Source organism: Monodelphis domestica, chromosome 7, assembly GCF_027887165.1.
Source record: "Monodelphis domestica isolate mMonDom1 chromosome 7, mMonDom1.pri, whole genome shotgun sequence".
NCBI lineage: Eukaryota > Metazoa > Chordata > Mammalia > Didelphimorphia > Didelphidae > Monodelphis > Monodelphis domestica.
Genome location: NC_077233.1, coordinates 126517446 through 126541275, shown reverse-complemented (window position 1 = coordinate 126541275; position 23830 = coordinate 126517446). Strand labels below are relative to the sequence as shown.

Here is a 23830-nt window from a genome sequence, read left to right as displayed (position 1 = left end):
AAATGGAGAAACAGTCTCAGGGGCCTCCACCTCCAGCTTCCTTCAGAGCCAACTCTCAAAGCACCACCTCTCAGACCAAAAACCTCTCCAACCAACCCTCCTTCAGTCCTCAGACCCCTCTATCTTTAAGGAAACCATCCAAGTTCCCTCCCCTCAGTTCTCACATCTACCAATCACTGTCTATGTCTTCCCTGTGCCAATGGTGGCTCTAGCTTAACCCAGGACCGCCCAGAGGTCTGTGGCTTTGCACATGTCTGTTGAAGGTCATATTCTCAAATAATTAAATCTTGATCCTTTGCTGCAGCCCTTCCTAAATCCTGTTAGGACTGAGTGGGGTGGAAATTGTATTTTCCAAGACCTGGTTCTGTCATTCCAAGTATCTCTATTGTATCAATTCTAAAATCAATCATGACTCAAAGAAATTCCTGTTCTATGCTTAAGCATAGGTCAAAGCCCTTTCCATTGTTCAGCAAAAGGTTTCTGTCCTAAAGTAATCTTAAGAAGGGAGGAGGGGGAAACTCTCATGCCAATGGGGTTCACATTCCAATAGCCAAGACCCACTATCAATAGGAAATTTTTCAAGTACGAAATTTCCCAATGGTGAAATTTCCAACATTTATAAGTCTAAGAAATTTTAAGGTTTACAGTAGACCTTAACGTTGTCAAGATTTGTGAGGTTAGTTATAGTCAGAGAAATAGCAATTTTCCCAAGGAAAAAAGACCACTTTTAAGTAATGATGAGCTTCAGGTTATGACCATTTCTGTGTGTGATGGAAGACATATTCACATCTTCTAATTCTTGATTTTCAACCTTTTACAACTACTATCCCATTCCCACCCCCTACTTCTGTAAGTGGCACAATTAAAAAAAGTATAGTGTCACCTAATGTGTAGTTTCATTGTCTCTTAAAAGAGAGCATTGGACTAGATGATTTTTAAAGCTACTTTTAACTCTAAATCTTCTGAGTGTTAGTTATTTAATAATTTCATTTAATAATTTAATAAATTTATAATTTATATTTATTGATTTATAAAATATATAATAAATTAATTTAACTTTTTATCATACTTGGAAATTTGAGATATTCCTAGATTTGTAGAGATTTAATCATGGGAATAATTTCATTCTAGCTCCAGATTGGTTAAAAGCCTTAACATTAGATTCTAGACATACTTTCTCCTTAATGAGCATAGTCTCTAGCCATCTGTGATAGAGTAGGGATAGGGAATGGATGCAAACATGCTATTAACAACACCTAGCACAACGTCTTCTATGTAATAAGTATTTGAATTATGCTTATTGAATTGACCAATTAAGAAACGCATGACATGAAAATTATTGTCACATTATGGTTTCTAAAGTTGAATGGATTTGAGAATGGCCCTAATGTAGAAACGTATTATATTGTTCATGTTTCTCGTGGAGAAAATGTACAAGTATACTTTATAGTTCTTTTCATGTCTGTTTAATTTTTAATCCATAGTATGATGTTTTTTAGGAGCAATTATTTTGGGGGTAGCTTTAGTTTTAAAAAAAAAACTTCAAAAGAGAAATGGCAGTGATGTTATCAGTGCTATTAACATGATTTGATCTTTGTAGATTTAGTCTTCAGGGAAAAGTAATTGTCTCTTTATCAATCATAACTGAACATTTTATATTAGTTTCCAACAAGTGGAGAGGAACAATTTATATTAATTCCTTTAAGCTAGTTTTAGAAAACTTTGTATTCTTTGTTCTTAGATAGGTATGTTTATCCTTGATGAGTACTTAATCACTAGGCCGCTACCTTCTTTGACTTTGACATTGAAATAGCATCATACACCTCATACACATATACCTCTCCAATTCTCTTTATGTTCTTTTACTGGCTCCCTCTTTTCTTGTCTAAATGAAGTTGTTTCTCAAAGTTGCATTGCCTTCAGTCTCCTCCTCCCCCTTTTCCTCACTGCTTTCTAGATAACCTTATCCATTCTTAGATTTTTGTCACTTCAATGGATAACTGGCTCAATTAGAGCTGTTTTCTAACCTTGTTTTCTTCAGATTGTAGTCTCCAGTGTACAAAAATCTTCTGTATAGCTATACATGGCTACCGTAACATCCTATCAAATTTAGTCTATTTGAAGTTTAACTCATATAATACTTCAAATCAGCCCTTCCTCTTCTCTATTAATTTTTACCTTTACTCTTCTAGTTGCTCATCCTCAGAGCTATTTAGTTTTATTTTTGCTTAAAATACCAATTTGGGCAAAGCATTATTTTAAGATTAACTTGGAAGATAGAGGTTATAGCGAGTAAAATAGAAGAAACTAATTATGAGTCTATTTAGAATAGGTTCTTATTAACTTTGGACTGACTACTCCCATAGCCTCTTCATTGGCCTAACCTTCACTCTCTACTTTTCTGTCCTGTGTGCTAATCTCAAAAGATTTTTTTTTATCCTTCAGTGGTTTCTCTTTGCCCAAATAAAGATAAAATTCCTTAACTTGGTATTAGAGGTTCTTAATGATATGGCAATAGTAATTGTTTTGCTCATAAGGAAGAAAAGGAAAGTGCTAACCTCTGCCATGGTAGAGAGTAGAAGAATATGACATAGAGAAAGGAAGAAAGCAAGAACTCCAGATATTTAGAACTTTGTAATAGAAGAATCGTTCTATAGAGCATAGAACTGGATACCTTGAGGAGTAAGCTACTTCATATACTTCAGGGAATGATCATGTGAATCTCCTGTTGCCATTAGGCAAACCATTCAAGAATGATTAGATGAATAGCAAATGGGTGTTACTGGTTTCTGAGTCCTTGTCAAGAAGTGTGGAGACATTCCATGTCTTGAATTGATGAGTAGTTGAGAAATATACTGTCTTCTAGGCAAGTGGGGGTGTTGTATAGTGTCTTTCTTTCAAGTATGTAGAGAAGAGAACAAAATTTAGAGTCTGAAGGACTGGTTTAAAATCTCAGCTAAGTTAGTTACTTTGTAAATGAACCTTTTCATTTGGGCAAGGGGGAGTGCCTCAATTTTCTCAGCTATAAAATAAGGGAATTCAGTGAGATAATGTCTATGCAAATAATTTAGCAGAAAACAGCCCATTATACAATTATCTTTTGAGGATATCACCATTTAGCATAATACTAAATATATATCTTACATTACTATGTCTTAAAATTGTTTTAATTCTCAAGAAAACTTGATCCAAAATACCTATTTATAGATATCATATGTATTCATAATATAATAACTTGATGATTTTTTTTAATGTTGAGGTCTTTATGAATTTCTACTTTGTTGCCATAGTTGGAGCATCAATCAATAACTTCTTTTACTGTCTGTTATATGTAAGATACTGCTTAGGAAAAAACAGTCCAAAAGAGTTTCAGACAGTTGTTCTTTGTAAGGATTAACAAAAAAAAAAGGTATGTGAATGTAGCAATTATTAAAAAACATTTATTAAGTGCTTTCTGAGTGCCAGGCACAGAATAGCAAAATTGTTAAGAGACTGATATCTCAGAAATGGTACTGAATCTGGATTTTGAAGGATGAGTCCAATTGAGGTAACTGAAAGAATACAGTTAGAGAGTATGGCTTGAATAAAGGCATAGGGTTAGGAAGAACATTAAAATATGTCTGAGTATGCTAGGCTATTGGGACCAAGGTATGTGGAGGGAAGTAAAAGATAGACATGAAATTTAGTTGTAAAGTCTTTAATGATAACTTAAGGAATTCATTTGTAGGTTAAAATAGAAGAGCATAGAGGATATTAGAGTCAGGGACATCAGTTAAGGAAACTTTTCCAATAATCCAGGCTGAATCTAAGTTTATGTTGTAACAGAAGAAAGGGGCAGCTATATAGAATACATTTTAATGAAAAGATTACCAGAACCTGATGATTGAGGACAATGAGAAAGAAGTGAACAAAATAGATAATCAGTTTTTTCAAACTTAGATGAATTATTGGTATCTGAAATTAAGGAAGGAAAATTACATTTGGAGGGAAGATTAGGTTATTGCACATACTATTATCATGTAAATCCTAACATATTCAAGTGAAAGTATTCAATAGATTCTTGGAGTTATAGGCTAATCAGAATTAAGAGGTGATATCTTGAAACTAGATGAATGGATTAAATTTCCAATGAAGAGATATAGAGACACATCAGAAGTGTGGGCCAAGAATCAAACTTAGAGCATACCCATGCATAGGCAACAGGAAGAAAAGGGAACGGAGATAATTTCATCAGTTAATCAACCTTTATTCATTGCCTGCACTGTGTTGGGCATTATGCTAGATACTGGGGACAAAAAGATGAAAAAAATGAGTTTCTTCTCTCAAAAGAACTAACTTATAGTCCAATGGTATAGAAAAGCATGAATATATATGCATTGTATTTATACTAGATAATGTGCAAGGTGTCTGAGTGGCTAAAGCGCTGGACCTGGAGAAAGGAAGACCTGGGTTCAAATTCAGCTTCAAATACTGTCAATATGATCATTCTCTTCCTTAGTTTCCTTATGTGTAAAATGGGGACTAATAATAGCACCTACCTATCAGGATTGTTGTAAGGATCAACTGAAATAATTGTAAAGCACTTATTAGTTAAGTGTCTGGCATATACTACACACTATATAAATGTTTAAAATAAATATAGAGAAAAAGGGTCCCAGCAGTGAGGATGATGAAAAATATGAAGATTGCTTGAGCTGAGTCTTAAAGGAAATGAAGGATTCTGAGAGAAAAAGATGAGTAAGGGAGTACATTCCAGACATGAATTGTAAATACAAAAGAATGAAGATCTGAAATGGAGGTATGGTCCTCTGTTTGAGGAACATAAAAGTTAGTTTGGCTAGTCTAGAGAGTAGAATATGGGATGGGGAACAGTGCAGATTGAGACTGGAAAGAAAGTTGGGCCCAGATTAGGAAGAGCATTAAATGCTAAATAGGAGTTTATATTTTATTTTAGGTGTAATAGGGAATCAACCACTAGAGACTATCCAGAAGTAATTGTCTTGGTCAGACCTCTGTATAAGATAGATGAGAGAAGAGATTTAAGGAAGGAAGACCATCAGTAGAACTATTTTCACAGGCCATCTGAGAGATGATAAGGACCTAAGCTGAGGTGGTAGTTCTATGAGTCATAAGAAGGGGGAAAAGGGAATAGATGAGGAAAATGTTATTGAGGTAGAAATAGCAAGTTTAGGCAACGGATTGGCTTTTTAAGGGGAATGAAGTACTGAAATGTAATTCTGAGCTTACAAACCCAGAAAACTAGAAGAATGTTGAAGAGCCATGAAAGATTTAATGTCATATTGTGAAAACTCAGGGAAAAAGAGATAGAAACCATTATTAAATGCTACAGAGAGTTTAGGGAGGATAAGGGGCTAAGAAGAAGCCACCATATTTGGGGATTAAGAGGTTTTAACTTTTGAGAGTACTAGTTTAATAGTAATTGGGCTAGAAATCATATTGCAGAGGATTAAGGAATTAATTTGTGAGAAAATGAAAGCAGTAGAGTTTAAGTACTGATTTGAAAATGTGGCACTAAAAGGAAGGCAGTGTAACTTCTGTAGTTATTACCTTAATTGGGCCACATTGCCTTTTAGAAATAGTACGAGTCCTTGAAGTTTGAGTGAGATCCATGTAATAAAGAGATTACATTGTTTTCCCATTTATTAAGTGGCCTCTGAGTGTAGGAGTTAGGAAATTCCTGGTTTACCTGGCCTGTGCTACCAAACTTGTTACATATAAATAGAGTAAGGAGGGGTGAGTGTGCCAGCTTAAAAGGGTGAGCAGTTCAATATCCATCTTTTTTTACATGTATTATGTTTCATGTCATTAATCATGATCCATGAAATTGGTTTTTAATGCTATAATAATAAATGGTCACATTTTATGTGCTAATCATTGTGCTCAGCTCTGAAAATACAAAGAAAGACCAAAGATGGTCATCGACCTCAAGGAACTCACTGTCTACTGGACGGAGACAACAAGCAAACAACTCTGTACATATATACAACATTAAAAAAAAGTTATATGCAACATAAATTAAAGTTGGTCAACAAAGAGAAAACATTGGTTAATACTCAATAAATTGCCAATAGACAAGGAAAGACTGAAGATAAGTGAGAGAGGTTGATAGAGGAAGCAATATGCTGGAAGAGATGGGAAAGCATGGGATATCTTGTGCATTTAGAGTAGTTTGCCTTGGCAAGGAGAAGGAGCTCATTATATGAAACAACAGTGATGGAGGAAATAGTGGCAAAAGACAGATAATGTGAGATGAGGCAGAAGAAAGGCTTCTCAGCAAATAGTTGCAATATTTTTTTAGTAAAATATGAAGCAAAGTTCTCAATTGAGGGGGTGGGGAGAGTGGGGAACCATGAAATGTTTGAGGAGGAACATAAAGGTTTGAAAGAGTTATTGTGGTGAGTGGATGGCATTAACTAGAAAGAGGTAGTAAAATGTTGCTTGTCACAGTGAGGGTCCAGTGAAGATCATGTAACATAAATTTGCCAATAAATTCAGTCAGCCTGGCTTCATGGTTTTCTTCACCCTGAATCAATAGAACAGGACTAGGAGCAAAGACAACAGATGATGAGAGTAAACCATGATTAGAGAAATAATTAGGGCTTCTAGTATTTAGAGATAACAAAGAAGATAACGGAGGTATATAGAAACTAAAGTTAATATTTAGTTCTTCTTAAGAACAATCTTTTTACCCCTTTCGACCCTGCTATCCCTACATGACCTTGTTCCTATCCCATCCTTGCTCTCTATTCTTCTATTAGTTTATCTACTTGCAGCCTAAAAATACCTCTAAATCTTTAAATCCCTCTTTAAAAAACTTTCCCTGGTCCTAACACCTCCACCCCTGCCCCCCAAACATTATATGTTCTGTGCCTTTAGCAACTAAAATCCTAGAAAAGACCATGCTGTCCTACACTTATTCACCTTCCACTTACTTAATCATTTTAACCTGGCTTTTGACTTAACTACTCAAATAATAAAAGTGCTTTCTTCAATGGCATCTTCTCCCTTCCTCCCTAGATATCTCATAATTGTTAAATCCAGTGGTTTTTTCTTAGTCCCCACTTTGAGCTCTGCAGTTTTTAATAGTGTTGAATGTATCCTCCACTGTACTCTTCTCTCCTTTGGTTTCTTTGGGTACTGTTTTTCCCCAATTCTCCAGTTTCTCTTAACTGCTCCTTTACTAGATCAACATCCATGCTCCACTTCTTAAATTTTGTATAGCACAGGGCTCTATTATGAACCTTCATTTCTCTCATTTTCTGCATTTTTAGTGCTATAATCAGCTACCATGGTTAGATCTGTGTTTCTAACCCTAATTTCTGCTCCAGGCTCCAGTCCCATTGCCTGCTGGACATCTCTCCTTCTAAGTTCCATCAGCATCAAAAATTCAAAATATCCAAAACAGTAGATTACTTTTAACTAGGCGGTACAGTGAATAGAATACAGGGCCTGTCTGCAGTCAGAAGGACCTTACATTTCTCCTTTTTTTTGACTCCCTGAAACCCCATTTCTAAATAGTTGCTCAGTCTTTTTGATTCTGCCTCCAGAGCATATCATATTGTGCTCTCCTCTCCATTCACATGACTACCACCTTAATTTAGATACTTATAATTTCTTACCTGAATTATTGCAATGGGCTGTTTTATTTGTTCTTCTAGCTTTCAATCTCTCTAATCAATCTTCCTCACAGCTGAAGAAATAATCCTCCTGAAGCACAGGATCTGACAGTGTCAATCCCCTGTTCAAGCTACAATGATTCACTTTTGCCGCTAGGATAAAAAGCAGCCTTTGTCATTTGTCATTTTAAGTCATTAAGTCATTATATGTCATAATATGACTCCAGCCACGTTTCAGGATCTATCCTTACTCCCCTTCACACATTCTATATTCTAGCTGAACTGACTTATTACCAACAACCCAAATATATTCATTATCTTAATATTTTCTGCCTAAGTTGATCCCTATGCATTTTATCCTTACCTCTGCCTCTTGGAATAACTTTCTTCAAGTCTTGGCCAGGTGCTACCTCCTATACAAAAACATCATCTTCCCAGTTCTACCTAACCCCTAGCCTCTGAATTACTTCATATTCCCTTTTTATTTAAGGATCTATGTATATATCTCCCTGTTTAGAAGATATACTCCTCCTTGAGGGTAGAGACTATTTCATATTTGTGTTTGTGTACAGCCCTTAACATAATTCAGTGTTTTGCCTATCGTAAGTTCTAAATACTGGTTGATTGAACTGATTTTAACAAAGCAGAGCCTTAACAAATCCCCCAAACCAATGCCTTGATAAAGCTTTGCAGGACTTTAATGTAGGATTCTTACTACATTATGTTAATATAACTCCTAGCCTTCCTACTTAGGGGGGAAAAAATTCCAAACTCATATTCTACTTTGCAACGATGCTTTTATTTGGGGGCAAGAAATACATGATAGCTTTTTAGATTCCTAATTTTAGTTGTTTTGTTTTTTTAAAGGAAAATTATTATCCCAGCAGAAGTACCTTTTTATCAGTAGAATAAGACCCTTCTCTTCATCAGTGAGTCCCTAGTTAAGTGGCAGAACAGTGAGTGGAGGGGGAGAGAGAGAGAGAGAGAGTGTAAGTAAATAATCTGGAGATCGCTGAGTTAAAATCCGACATCTAACACTTCTTTTGTGATGCTGGACAACTTATTTAACCTCTTTTTTCATCTATAAAACTGGAATAATCTCCAGTAGTGATGACTTTAGAAAGCTATGAGGATCAGATGAAATTATGTATGTTAAATGCTTTGCAAATCTTATAGCACACTTAACTTTTTTGCATATAGCAAGTATATGACTTTTTATAAATATTGGAAATGAGTTTCAAATCTTCCATTGTCTTCTAGTACTATTGGGGAAAAGTATTAGAAAAACTTACATGTGGACAGAATTAATACATTTCTGTATCATATCTTAGGAATGCACACATTTTCTGTGGCAAAGGAAAACTGGAATCTTTACACATGGGCAACTGATTGCTAAAAAAGGTTTCCATAGTGATGAGAGACCACATGAGAATTTTTATGTTCCAGTATTAATATTTAAAATTAGAAACAAATTCAGTAGTTCACTTTAAGAATGCAGAGGGTTTTTTGTGTGTTTCAGATCATTTTGTGGAGTTTTTGTATAAATAGAAAAAAGTCTGAATTGACATGATTTCCTGTTAAGTATATTAACTTAGCATAGATATTTGTAAAATGATATTATAAATAATTGTGGCTTATTAAGAATATACATATCTATAAATATAGAAACTACTACATTTCATCTCCCTTTTCCACCAATGATCTCAAGGAGGAGATATTCCCTTATTAATCGTAACCCATGCATACGCTCTTCTGAAATTCTCTTGTCTATCCATTCCAATTTCATGGATACCCAAGCTATATTTATATAGTTCATGTTCGAACATAGTCTTACTCACCATGTTCAGGTATCTTTTATGTTATTCTGTATTTATGTCTTTGATATCTTTTATGTTATTCTGTGGTTGTGTCATTGTTAGTCATTGTGTTCAAATTTCCATTATCCTTTTGTCACTTGCAATTCTGACTCATCTGAGATCATGACATTCCAGGATTCTCATCCATTTAGCATTTTCTTTTTTTAATGGATTTTCATTTCAGTGAGCAACATAGGAAAATTAAAAATGAAAGAAATCGCTGGCCATTTGAATTTTGAATCATAGATTATGATCAAGAAATTTCTGAAACATCCCTGGTTCTATGCAGTGAACACATGAGCTGTAAGCAGGAGCACCTGTAAGATTTTATGTCAATAGAGAATTCCATTTTCATTTGGATTTTATATAAGCACACAAATATGAGGTATTAACATATAACTCGCCCCTAAGAGTATCATATACACTCTTTGTATGGTTTTTACTCTCTCTTCCAATCTGTTTTTCATATTAACAAGTTTAAGTTCCCAGAGACAAATCACCACCATAGGACTATATCTAAACTTTTGGGGGACCTAAAATCCTATTGAAGAAAAATACTTAACCACTTTACCTCTTACCCCATCCAGTATGTTTTCTATTTATACAATCAGCTACTGATGATAATGAAGTTTTTGATTCAAACATAACCATTTACTTGACAATAAAACAAAAAAAATAATATTATAGTTGCATATATTTTAAAGCAGAAATTTTTAGACATGGCAATAGATGGAATATTGAAACTAGTGAGTGTGAGGAACTGAGAATGACACTGATGTTTGTGATCTGGGAGGATGGTGATGCCCCAACACTGTTTAGAGCCAGTTGACTTTAAAGTGAACAGAAGGCAGTTGGAAATTAGTAGTTCAGGAAAGAGATTAGGGTTAGATGTATAGATCTGGGAATCATCTGACTAGTGATGTTAACTGAACTCATGGGAGCTGAAGAGATAACAAAGTAAGAGAGACTGTAGTAAAAGGAGAAGGAGTCCCAAGTTAGAACCTTGAGGACACCTACATTTCAAAAGCATGGCATGGATGAAGAACCAGGAAAGAAAACTGAAGAGGAGTAGTCAGATGGGAGGAAGAGGAAGAAAGAGCAATGTCACAAAAACCTCAGAAAGCGATAGTATGCAAAGAAGATGATTGACAGTTGTTCAATGCTACAGAGAGGTCATGGAAGATAAAGATTGAGAAAAGACCATTGGATTTGTATTCTAAGAGAGCTTTGATAATTTTAGAGAGGTTGACATATAAGAAATATACAGTGTAAATGGAAAATGATATTAGAAGATTAGGGAAAGAGTATGAAAGGCCTCCTGCAGAAGGTGGAAGTTGACTTGAGTTTTGAAGGAAGCCAATGAAGAGACAGGCAGAGCTGAAGAAGAAAAGTATTCCAAGTATAGTATAGCCAGTGCACTTGTATGGAGAGTTGGGAGATAGTATAATTGGTGAGGAATAGTAAATAGGTCAGTGAGTACTACCAGCAGATCAGTGCATGGAAAGGAGTAAAGTATATGAGAAGACTGAAGAAATTGGAGGGGGACAGATTATTGAAATAGTTTAAATACTAAACAAAGGATTTTATATTTGGTAACAGAGGTGATAGGGAACCATTGGAGTTGTTAGAATAGATGAGTGACCTAGTCAGACTTAATGGTTTAGAAAGATCATTTTGGCTTGGTAGATAGAGGCTTGAGACAAGTATTAGTTAGATTTGTAGTAGTCTGAATTAGGGTAGTAGTTGTGGGAGCAAAAATAGTATTAGAGATGTTATGAAAGTTAAAATGACAAAGTTTGACAAGAAATTGGATATGTAGGATGAGTATAAGAAACATAAATAAACTGTGCTAGTTCATCATCTGGTTTACACTAGGTGACCAACCTATATTTGTAACAAAGAATGAATAAATACAGCATTTATTAAGTGTTTGTCTTAAGAGCTACTGATAGAAATATAAAAAATAGTTACTGCTCCCAGGATCCTCACATTCTAATGGAGAAGACAATACATATAGAACAAATCAGGTGGAAAGGTCCCATGGTTCTTAGAGTACTGTTGCAAAGCAGATGGTAAAACTTCTTCTTAAATGTTATTTACATTAATAAAATCCTTTCAATTTCTAATCCTAAACTATTTGATAGTGCCATGGATTTTGAAAGCAAATAGACATCTACAGGGTTTCTTCCCATGATAATGACTGTGGATGTTGCTATGGAAAATTTGCTCTTTCAAAGGTCTTTTCATTCAGAGATTTGGGGAGTCTCCATTAAGGATATGATGGGCAAGGTGGTAGTTTGACTAATTTGGCATGTGCTGCTTCTTGTTTGTCCCTTAGAATGCCCCTCTTCTTCAACTAGGCAAATTTCCCTGTACACTAAGTGGCAGTTAGCCAGGAAAGGTCCTTTTTCCAGACAATGGTTATGGGCCGGGCTAGGTACAGGATTAGTCTGGGGAATCCTGCCCAACCCCAGGAGTTTGTGCCCACGTGCCAGTTTGTGGTACTTGGTTATTAGTTGTTGGTTTTGATTAAGGAAGGTGAACCCCTTCTCCATGATAATTTCTCTCCTCAATAATGATTGTGAGTACTGAAAGCAGGTCTGGTTATTCTCAAAGCTCCTATTTCAGTTTCAAGAACTGGGAAAGGCTGTGTCCCATCTCCTTTTCAGGGTGCTCAGGTGCATAAATATTTATATATAATATATACTACTGTAATAGATCTAGATGGTTCAACTTTTACCTTCCATAGTTTTGTCTGAAAGATCTATCCCTACACAATTTTGAAAAGAGATAGATGCTTGGCTAGAATTAAAGTAGCCTGTGGGTTGTTTTTAGGCAGGGATGTATAGAGGAAAGCATGCTAGTTTGATTCACAGGGCTATAGGTTTTTTTGGGGGGGTTTGGATATGGAACAAGCCTCTGAAGTTGCAACAAAAACTGACCCTTTATTGTTCTATCTTCCTCAAAAATGACAGGCTCCCAGGTTCTTGTTTTCTTTGATCATTGCCAACTGGAGTAATGGCAAACTGCTCAGTAATGGGTTAGGATGCAAGCAAAACTGTAATCTGACATCTTAGCTTGCCTAAATGCAGGTAGACTTAATCCTTTATTTTAAAGGATTTAAGTCTTAAAAGAATTGACATTCTACTAAAAATAGCAGACTGCTTCTTGTTTAATAATAATATAGGTAAATATTTTCATTCAAAGGTTCACATCTCAGTGCATGTAGACAGAAGAGCTCTGATTTTGTAATGTGACTATTAGGTAAGAAGAACTGACTTCACAATCAAGAAAGCCCTTTCTAAATTTTCAGATAAGATGTAATTTAGAAAGGAAAAAATGAATTATTATATTCCTCTTACATCATTAAAAAATGGGGAGAGAAATTGTAAAACTTTTTGCTTCTATATACTTGTAGAAAATTAATCTTAATTTGAAAAAAGAAAAGTAGAAGAGCTTGGTATAATAAAAGTCCTAATCTAGAAATTATCATGTTTTCAGTTGAAGAATTATCATTTATTGTATTCCTCATTTAATTTTGCCTAATTTAATGTTCTAATTAGAAAGTATAATTTTCAGTGTATATAGTTGTGTTATGCACTTTGTTTTATTTCAAAATGGCTTGTATGGAGATAACGATAGTTGTACTTATTATAATCTTTTTTTTCCTCCCAGATATCCAGAAAATGGTATTATAGAAATGCGTTCCAAAAATCTTCGACCACGAGCAAGAAAAACTCTTAAGTGGAATGAACTAAAAGTAGGTGATTTGGTGATGGTTAACTACAATGTAGACACTCCTGAAGAACGAGGATTCTGGTATGATGCAGAGATTACCACATTGAAGGAAATCTCAAGGACTAACAAAGAAGTTCATGCAAAAATTATGCTAGGGTAAGATTTACTTTGCATTGTACCTAGAGAATTAATCTAGGCATGTATGTTTTAAGTACTCAACTTTCAAAATAGCACACTGGCATTTTGTACTTAATGTCATCTTGTAATGCAATTGGAATTTCTTATTCATATGAGTAGCAACAATTTTTTTCAAAAATTTTAAAACTTTTCTTCTCAGGAATTTTCAGTATTAGTCATATGTTTATACCTAAATTAGGAGTCATATTTGTGTTAAGAATTATGGCTAATCTTTTTTTTTGCCAGAAATGAAATTAGGTCTTTGTGTTTTGGTGTGGTAAAGGAGTGAAGATAATAATCACTAGTGGCCTTGTCATTTTAGTTACTAAGGTTATGTTCAATATCTGAGTGAATATGACAGTTTTGTGAGAATAGTGTTAAAAAGACTTTTACCCTTTACTCTTTTTTTTTTAAAGCATAACTAGACTAAGATCCATTGTTTGTTTCATAGGTTGCCTTAACCAAAAAAATTTATTGCCTAGTCCAGCCTACTGTTGTTGAGCTTCTTTATACTTGGCTAGGCTTGTCCTTAGACACATTCTGTTGCCAGGAAAATATTTGAAGTTTTTTTTGGCATGATAGAATATGCCAGATCCAATGTTGTACTGGCCTAGCCTGAAAGAATTTCTTACTTCTGCAGACACAGTGAAAGGATGGCAGAAAAGGAAGAATAGGTTTCTAAGAATCATATGGTTTTGTTAGCATCTAAAAGCATCAGTTTTACTGCTGAAAATCTGAGTGTTTAGTCATTTTCCAGTGACTAATGAGTCATATTCAAGGAACTGAACTATGTTAACTTTAACATTTTCACTGCAACAGAAAGCAGAACATACAGGACATTTGCAGCTAACTGGAAGAATGAGGCTCTCCTTAGAGCAATCCAGAATTAGGAAGTAGAAAAGTTGGTCCTTTCCTACTCCTAAAGACAATAAGAAATTAAATTTCATAGGACACATAGTAATCCCATTATAGTACTCATTATGAATATAAGTAAAAATAATGTCAAGAAGAAAATGCAGCTCATGGACCTATCTGTTGTAAAGGATAAGAAGATAAAGAAATTCTATAAGGAATTATATTATAAGATCATCTGAACTAAATTTTTACAGAATGGTTTAAAGGAGGAAGGCCCTCCCAAAGCATTATTTTTTCAAATATAGTTCGCAGTAAATTAAAAAGGACAAAGGCTTTTAGACCACATGGAATCCTTACATCTATTTGTTGGGAATATTTTAGTCAAGAAAAGAGTTGGAGTTTACTGGACATGGCAAGTGCAAAACATCCCCCCACCCAAAAAAACTGACCATATCTTAACAACTAGGAAGAGAGGCACCTGTTGTAATGAAGAGGCAGGAAAGCCTAGGTTTCTCTGTCTCTGATGTGTAGTGCCTATGTAGTCCTAAATAAGTCATTTAAATCTTAGTACTCTAGGTAACTCCCTAGAACCATAAGTTACAGAGAATGTGCCAACAAGCATTGGCAGGAGTTTCCATGCTCCTCACTCTGGAGTTCTCTCTATTACAGGTTCAGGTCCAGCCCCTATCCTTATACCGAAAAAACAGGAAATTACTAGTTACTAATATAAGAGTCATTTCTGAATCGGATATGTAGTCAGACCATTCATTGTTAGGAAAAAATGTACCATATTTAGAAGATAAAAATGACAATTCATGGCTTGAAATGAAACAGTACCAACCTGGCCTATTTAAATAAATTGACACTGAAAAATGAGTAATGAACATATGGATATCTCATTACATGTTAATTTAAACCAATTAGTAAGTACTAAGACCATATTCTTGTCTTCATTATTCTAATTTATCTTTTCTAAATCATCCTTTTGTTGTCTATCACCAATATTAAAAATCTTTATGTATGATTATTTAAGGAGACATGAGTCACACTAATCTTTTGACCTTTTAGACTTTCACCTAAAGTACTTTCTACATTAGCACCTAAGGCTAGAATGAATATCTGATAGCACGGAACTACCATAATCTAAGGAATTACATTGTTTACATTTTACAGTTTACAGTTTACAAAAAAAGGACACTTTTTTGTTTTTATGTATTAAACTACTTGCCTAACCTATAGCTGTGTTTATGTGGACATAACTGGTATTTTGCACGGATCATTTTGTGTAGAAACTTTGTGTAAAGTTTCCTGTCTAGGCTTTATCATTTTTCTTGCTCATTGGCCATCTGTGTGAAATAACAACTTGACCTTCTTCCTTACCCTCATTATATTTTCCTTTATTGTCTTCATATAAGGAAAGCAACATATTCTTAAACAAACCCACTTTTCTTCCCTCTGACACTTTTTCCCCTTTACTTTTCATTGAAAGTATGCTTATCTTGCAGTAATATTTAGTTTTTAATGAAAGTTTTTCCTTTTTTCTCTATATATCCTCCATTATTCTTTTGAACAAAGAATAGGCCTACTTCTTTGGGTAGCTAAGTTAACATTTGACTGAGTGGATTGAAATGCAAATACTGCTTTTACCTTTATGGGGAATGATCTAACTGGAAAGAGTTGAATAAAAATGTTAAGCATAAGATTGAAATAAAGATAAAGTTTCCCCCATTGTTTTAAAAGCTATGGGGAAATTGAATCTAAAAGGATCAAATGCTATTTCTTCATTGAGTGGTCACTTAGTGTACTTGAAATTCATTTACCCATAGAAACATGTGGTGGTTATGATCACAAACTAGCCCCCAAAAGCTTATTATGGGTTACATATTAAGACTGAGAGAAAAAACTTAGCATAATGGATAGCATAATGAGGAAGATATGGTTTCAATTTTGACTCTGACACTATCTGGTAGTATGTAAGTTAGTTCAATAATAAATAAATTAGTCATCAATCAGTAAGCACCCATTGAGGGCTTGTTGGGTACTAGGCATTTGGGAAACAAAAATGAAAAATAAAGTTGTCTCTGCTCTAGAAGAGAGAATGAGTATATCTGGTCTAGATTATATGATCAGATCTATGCTTAAAGGAAAATCAATTTGGTAAGAGTGTGAAGTTCAGTGAGAATGGTGAATGGCTTGAGGCAGAAATTCTAATCCGGAGACCTTTGTAATAGTCCTGCCTAGAGATTAGTCTCTCATCATCTAGTTGTGTGAATAGTAATAGATTGTAACATATAGAGTAATATAATTAAACTAATAAAGGATGCCAAGGAGCATTCATCTAGGTAGAAACTAGGAAGAATGAGAACTCTGAAAAGATGAGCAGATTTAGCAATTAAGACATTACTAATAACTTTGTAGAGAGAAATTCAGTTGAGGACTAAGGTCAGAACTAGATAGAAAAGGGTTGAGAAATGAATGAGGAAGCAATGGGTACAGACGACTCTTTCAGGATGTTGTTTGGAAATGAGGAGGATTATTGTTTGAGAGATTGGTATGGGCTAGTAAAAATTTTTTACATAATGCGGAACTTGGATATATAGGAAGACAACGGAAAACAAACCAGTAGTTTTCCATAGAGAGAAACTTTTATGAATTCAAGTTATATATAATGATGATGATGGTAGTAACTAATATTTATACAAAACCCATTATGTGCTAGTCACCTTTCCTAAGTACTTTACAATTATCATCTCATTTGGTCCTCATAATAACACTGAGAGGTAGGTGCTATTATTATCCTCCATTTACAGATGAGGAAATTGAGACAAACAGAATTTTAGTGAATTGCTTAGGATTACAAAGCTAGCAACTACTTGTCTGAGGCCAGACTTGAACTCTGGTCCTGACTTCAGGCTTAGCACTCTATCCATTACACCACCTAGCTACTCCTGAGTTGTAGATTTTTCATCTGTAAAGGAGTTTATGTGTTACAAGTTCTCTTCCACACTGGTGAAATCTTAAATCCACACTGGGAAGAAAAAGAAAGAGAAGTGTCTGAAACAAAATACTAATAGAACTCTTTACCTTCAGCTTCGTAATTAGTATTGTTTCATTGATAGTTTATCAGATGATTCTGATGAAACCTTAAGTAAACTTAGAATAAGGAGATTTAATTGGATTCTTTACAAAAATAGAAAATCCTCTTTTGTTTTAACACTTGTTAAAAATGGTCCTAAAATTAATATATTTGTCCAGTTTCCCATTCAACTAGGTTTAATACAATGGAAGTAAATAGACCTTTGATGTCTTTTTTTTTTTAATTTTATAGTATTTTATTTGATCATTTCCATGCATTTTTCATTAAAGACAAAGATCATTTTCTTTTCCTCCCTCCCACCCCCCGTGGCCGATGCGTGATTCCACTGGTATCATATGTGTTCTTGACTTGAACCCATTGCCATGTTGTTAGTATTTGCATCAGAGTGTTCGCTCAGAGTCTTTCCTCTGTCATGTCCCCTCAGCCATTGTAGTCAGGCAGTTGCTTTTCCTCGGTGTTTCTACTCCCTCAGTTTGTCCTCTGCTTATGGATAGTGTTTTTTTCTCCTTGATCCCTGCAGATTGTGCAGGGACATTACACTGCCACTAATGGAGAAGTCCATTACGTACGATTATACCACAGTGTGTTTGTCTCTGTGTACAATGTTCTCCTGGTTCTGCTCCTCTCGATCTGCATCACTTCCTGGAGGTCGTTCCAGTCTCCATGGAACTCCTCCACTTCATTATTCCTTTTAGCACAATAGTATTCCATCACCAACATATACCACAATTTGTTCAGCCATTCCCCAATTGATGGGCATCCCCTCGTTTTCCAATTTTTGGCCACCACAAAGAGCGAAGCTATGAATATTTTTGTACAAGTCTTTTTGTCCCTTATCTCTTTGGGGTACAGACCCAGCAGTGCTATGGCTGTATCAAAGGGTAGACATTCTTTTATCGCCCTTTGTGCATAGTTCCAAATTGCCCTCCAGAATGGCTGGATCAGTTCACAACTCCACCAGCAATGAATTAATGTCCTACTTTGCCACATCCCCTCCAGCATTCATTACTTTCCATAACTGTCATGTTAGCCAATCTGCTAGGTGTGAGGTGATACCTCAGAGTTGTTTTGATTTGCATCTCTCTGATTATAAGAGATGTGGAGCACTTCTTCATGTGCTTATTAATAGTTTTGATTTCTTTATCTGAAAACTGCCTATCCATGTCCCTTGCCCATTTATCAATTGGGGAATGGCTTGATTTTTTGTACAATTGATTTAGCTCTTTATAAATTTGAGTAATTAAACCTTTGTCAGAGGTTTTTATGAAGATTTTTTCCCAATTTGTTGTTTTCCTTCTGATTTTAGTTACATTGGTTTTGTTTGTACAAAAGCCTTTTAATTTGATGTAGTCAAAATTATTTATTTTACATTTTGTGATTCTTTCTATGTCTTGCTTGGTTTTAAAGTCTTTCCCTTCCCAAAGGTCTGACATGTATACTATTCTGTGTTTACCCAATTTACTTATGGTTTCCTTCTTTATGTTTAAGTCTTTCACCCATTTTGAATTTATCTTGGTGTAGGGTGTCAGGTGTTGATCAATTCTTAATCTCTCCCACACTGTCTTCCAATTTTCCCAGCAGTTCTTATCGAATACTGGATTTTTGTCCCAAGACCTGGGATCTTTGGGTTTATCGTATACTATCTGGCTGAGGTCACTTGCACCCAGTCTATTCCACTGATCCTCCTTTCTGTCTCTTAGCCAGTACCAAATTGTTTTGATGACTGCTGCTTTGTAATACAGTTTGAGGTCTGGGACTGCTAGGCCCCCCTCATTAGTGTTTTTTTTCATTATTTCCCTGGATATCCTTGATCTTTTGTTATTCCAAATGAACTTTTTCCAAATCAGTAAAGAAATTTTTTTGGAGTTCCATGGGTATGGCACTAAATAGATAAATAAGTTTGGGTAGGATGTTCATTTTTATTATATTGGCTCATCCTACCCATGAGCAGTTAATGTTTTTCCAATTGCTCAAGTCTAGTTTTAGTTGTGTGGAGAGTGTTTTGTAGTTGTGTTCATATAGTTCCTGTGTTTGTCTCGGGTGATAGATTCCTAGGTATTTTATTTTGTCTAAGGCAATTTTGAATGGGATTTCTCTTTCTAGTTTTTGCTGCTGAGCTGTGTTGGAGATATATAGAAAAGCTGATGACTTATGTGGGTTTATTTTGTATCCTGCAACTTTGCTAAAGTTGTTGATTATTTAGATTAGCTTTTTGGTTGAATCTCTAGGATTCTTTAAGTAGACCATCATGTCATCTGCAAAGAGTGATAACTTGGTCTCCTCCTTGCCTATTTTGATGCCTTCAATTTCTTTTTCTTCTCTAATTGCTACTGCTAGTGTTTCTAGTACGATGTCAAATAGTAGAGGTGATAATGGGCATCCTTGTTTCACTCCTGATCTTATTGGGAATGCATCTAGTTTATCCCCATTGCAAATGATATTAGCTGATGGTTTTAGATATATACTGTTTATTATTTTTAGGAATGACCCTTCTATTCCTATGCTTTCTAGTGTTTTTAATAGGAATGGGTGTTGTATTTTATCAAAGGCTTTTTCTGCGTCTATTGAGATAATCATGTGGTTCTTGTTGGTTTGCTTGTTGATGTGGTCAGTTATGTGGATGGTTTTCCTAATATTGAACCAGCCCTGCATCCCTGGTATAAATCCTACTTGATCATGGTGAATGACCCTTCTGATCACTTGCTGAAGTCTTTTTGCTAGTATCCTATTTAAGATTTTTGCATCTATATTCATTAGGGAGATTGGTCTATAGTTTTCTTTGTCTGTTTTTGACCTGTCTGGTTTTGGAATCAGTACCATGTTTGTGTCATAAAAGGAGTTTGGTAGAACTCCCTCTTTGCTTATTATGTCAAATAGTTTGTATAGTATTGGGATTAACTGTTCTCTGAATGTTTGATAGAATTCACTGGTGAATCCATCAGGCCCTGAGGGTTTTTTCTTAGGAAGTTCTTTGATGGCATGATGTCTCCCTTTTCATCTTTGATGCTGTTAATTTGCTTTTCTTCCTTCCTTTTTTTAATTAGATTGACCAGTACTTTGTCTATTTTGTTTGTTTTTTCAAAGTACCAGCTTCTTGTCTTATTTATTAAATCAATAGTTCTATCACTTTCAATTTTATTAATTTCTCCCTTAATTTTTAGGATTTCTAGTTTGGTTTTCTGCTGGGGGTTTTTAATTTGGTCACTTTCGAGTTTTTTTATTTGCATTTCCAATTGATTGATCTCTGCTCTCCCTAGTTTGTTAATATATGCACTCAGGGATATGAATTTACCTCTGATTACTGCTTTGGCTGCATCCCAAAAGGTTTGAAAGGATGTCTCGCCATTGTCATTTTCCTCGATGAAATTATTAATTGTTTCTATGATTTCTTCTCTAACTAAACGATTTGGGAGTATCATATTGTTTAGTTTCCAATTAGTTTTTGATTTGGTTTTCCATGTACCATTACTGATCGTTGTTTTTATTGCCTTGTGGTCTGAAAAGGCTGCATTTATTATTTCTGCTTTTCTGCATTTGTGTGCCATGTTTCTGTGACCTAATGTATGGTCAATCTTTGTGAATGTGCCATGTGGTGCTGAGAAGAAGGTGTATTCCTTTTTATCTCTATTTATTTTTCTCCATCTGTCTATTAATTCTAATTTTTCTAAGATTTCGTTCACTTCTTTTACCTCTTTCTTATTTATTTTTTGATTTGATTTATCTAAATTTGATAATGGTTGGTTCAAGTCCCCCACTAATATTGTTTTACTGTCTATTTCTTCCTTCAATTCTCCTAGTTTCTCCATTAGAAATTTGGGTGCTATATTATTTGGTGCATATATGTTGATTAGTGATATTTCCTCATTATCTAAAGTCCCTTTTAACAAAATATAATTACCTTCCCTATCCCTTTTGATCAGGTCTATTTTTGCTTTGGCTTTATCCGATATCATGATTGCCACTCCTGCCTTCTTTCTGTCAGTTGAGGCCCAGAGGTCTTACTCCATCCTTTAATTCTGACCTTGTGGGTGTCTACCCGCCTCATGTGTGTTTCTTGGAGACAACATATGGTAGGGTTTTGGATTCTAATCCATTCTTCTATTCGTCTACGTTTTATGGGTGAGTTCATCCCATTCACGTTCAATGTTATGACTGTCACTTGTGGACTCCCTGGCATTTTGATATCCTTCCCTAATTCTAACCTTTCTTCTTCAGCTCTACCTTTTAGTCCAGTGATTTACTTTAAATCAGTCCCCCTTGTATTTCCCTTTCTACCCCCCTCCCTTCTTATTCCCTCCCTTATTTTCCCCTGTAGTCTTTTTAAAAATCCCCCCCCCCCCAGCCTCTCCCTCCCTTGTACTGCTTCCCTCCCCACCAGTCTGTTTTTTACCCTTCTACTCCCCTATAGGGCGCAAATCTATTCTCTTCCCCAATGGATTGGATTGTTCTTCCCTCTTTGGGTCAGTTTCAAAATACGTAAGAGTTGAATATTTCCTATCTCCAACCTCTTTACCCTTCCAGTGTATCGATGTTCTCCCCCCTCCCGCCATGAGCTTCTTTGTGACATATAAATTTACCCCCATTTGTTTCTTTTCCCATTTCTTTTAGTCATAACCTCTTTTCTTTTTTAGCTTTAGTCATGTATATATATATATATATATATACATACACATGTATATGTATTTATGCATGTATATCTCTATATACCTATTTATGTCTTGTCCTTTCATCCTATACAGTTTGTCACTGTTCCCTCTGAGTGTAGTTCTTCTAGCTGCTTAGGTGATAGCAACAGTTTTTAAGAGTTGCCAATGACCTCTTTTCTTATAGGGATACATATCATTTTAACTTATTGAGTCTCTTTAAAAAAAACCTTTGTTGTTGTTGTTGTTTTTCCCCTCTTTTTTAATTACCTTTTGATGATTCTCTTGACTTCTGTGGTTGGACTTCGAATTTTCTGTTCAGGTCTGGTCTTTTATTTATGAATGCTTGGAATTCCTCTGTTGTGTTAAATGACCATACTTTCCCCTGTAAGGATATAGTCAGTTTTGATGGGTATTTTATTCTTGGCTGTAGGCCTAGTTCCCTTGCTTTCCGGAATATCATATTCCATGCCTTTCGGTCCTTCAGTGTGGATGCAGACAGATCCTGTGTTATCCTCACCATGTTTCCATGGTATCTGAATGGTTTCTTCTTGGCAGCTTGTAATACCTGTTCTTTTATCTGATTGTTTTTGAATTTGGCTATAACATTTCTTGGTGTTGTCAGTTGGGGATTAAATCCAGGGGGTGATCTGTGGATTCTTTCAATCTCCTCTTGTTCTAGGATTTCGGGACAGTTTTCCTGGATAATTTCCTCTAGTATTATGTCCAGTCTTTTTCTTTTGTTGTGGTCTTCTGGTAGTCCAATTATTCTTAAATTGTCTCTTCTTGAACGATTTTCTAAATCGTCTGTTTTGTGAATGAGATGCTTCACATTTTCCTCAATTTTTTCATTCTTTTTGTTTTGTTTTATAGTGTCCTGCTGCCTTGTGAGGTCACTTGATTCTAGTTGTTTTACTCTGGTTCTTAAAGATTGGATTTCATCTTTGGCTTTTTGGTCATCTTTTTCCTTCTGGTCTGAGTTTCTTTGAAGATTGTCTTTCATCCTCTTTATCTCGTCTTTCATCTCCTTTGCCTCATCTTTCATCTCCTTTGCCTCATTTTCCAGCTGGATGATTTTGGCTTTCAGGACACTATTTTTTTGTTTTAGTTCAAGTGCCTCTGTTTCCAGATGACTTATCTTAATTTTTAAGTTCTTTTCCCAATTGTCTTCAGCCTCTCTTAGTTGTGTTTTGAGTTCTTCCACAGCCTGTATCCAATTCGCTGATATTTCTGGTTTATCGTTTGCTGATCTCACCGCCTCTGTTCCATTTGGTGAGTAGTAGCTGTCTATTGTAGTTTCTTTCTTCTGTTTCTGTTGTTTGTTCAAATTCACCCCTTCTTTCCTCCCTGTATTTGTCTGTGCTCTTGTTCCTCTCATTTTTTTGTTTTTTAGGGACTTCTATCAGTCTCCCTTCTTGGAGCTTTAACAGAGGATCTCTTGGTGTAATCTCTGAGGGAGGGTTGTTGGGGGTTTGAGCTTTCCTGTCCTCTGGAGGCTTTTGATTGGCTTAAAGTCCAGCAGTCAGTGAGGATGGATGGGGAGCCTGGGCTTCCCTGTGTTCTGGAGACTTTTGATGGGATTGAGTTCAGCTTAGTTGGGCTGGGTTTATTCTGAGTTTTAAACTTCCTGGAAGGCTGGAGCAGATATGGAGGATCTCTAAAGCTCTGGCCAGGCTGCCAGGTCTATGCTACTTCTAGGCTGCCATCTTGACTTCGCCTCTAGGTTTCTGTTTTTTCAGAAGACCCAGCTCTCTAAGGGGGGAGGGGTTGTGGCTTGCCTGGACTCTGAGGGCTCCTGATGAGATTAGGTTCAGGTGGTGTGGGCCA

The 23830-nt window shown here is 35.4% G+C and overlaps 1 protein-coding gene across 2 annotated transcripts in view; it reads left to right on the top strand.

Moving 5' to 3' along the window:
- UHRF2 (ubiquitin like with PHD and ring finger domains 2) overlaps positions 1-23830 on the top strand; it is a 172329-nt gene that overhangs the window by 68672 nt on the left and 79827 nt on the right. For both annotated transcript variants that reach the window (XM_001365386.5, XM_007499557.3), the window contains exon 4: positions 13169-13387. In XM_001365386.5, the coding sequence (XP_001365423.2) occupies positions 13169-13387 (219 nt within the window). The remainder of the gene's footprint in view (positions 1-13168; positions 13388-23830) is intronic.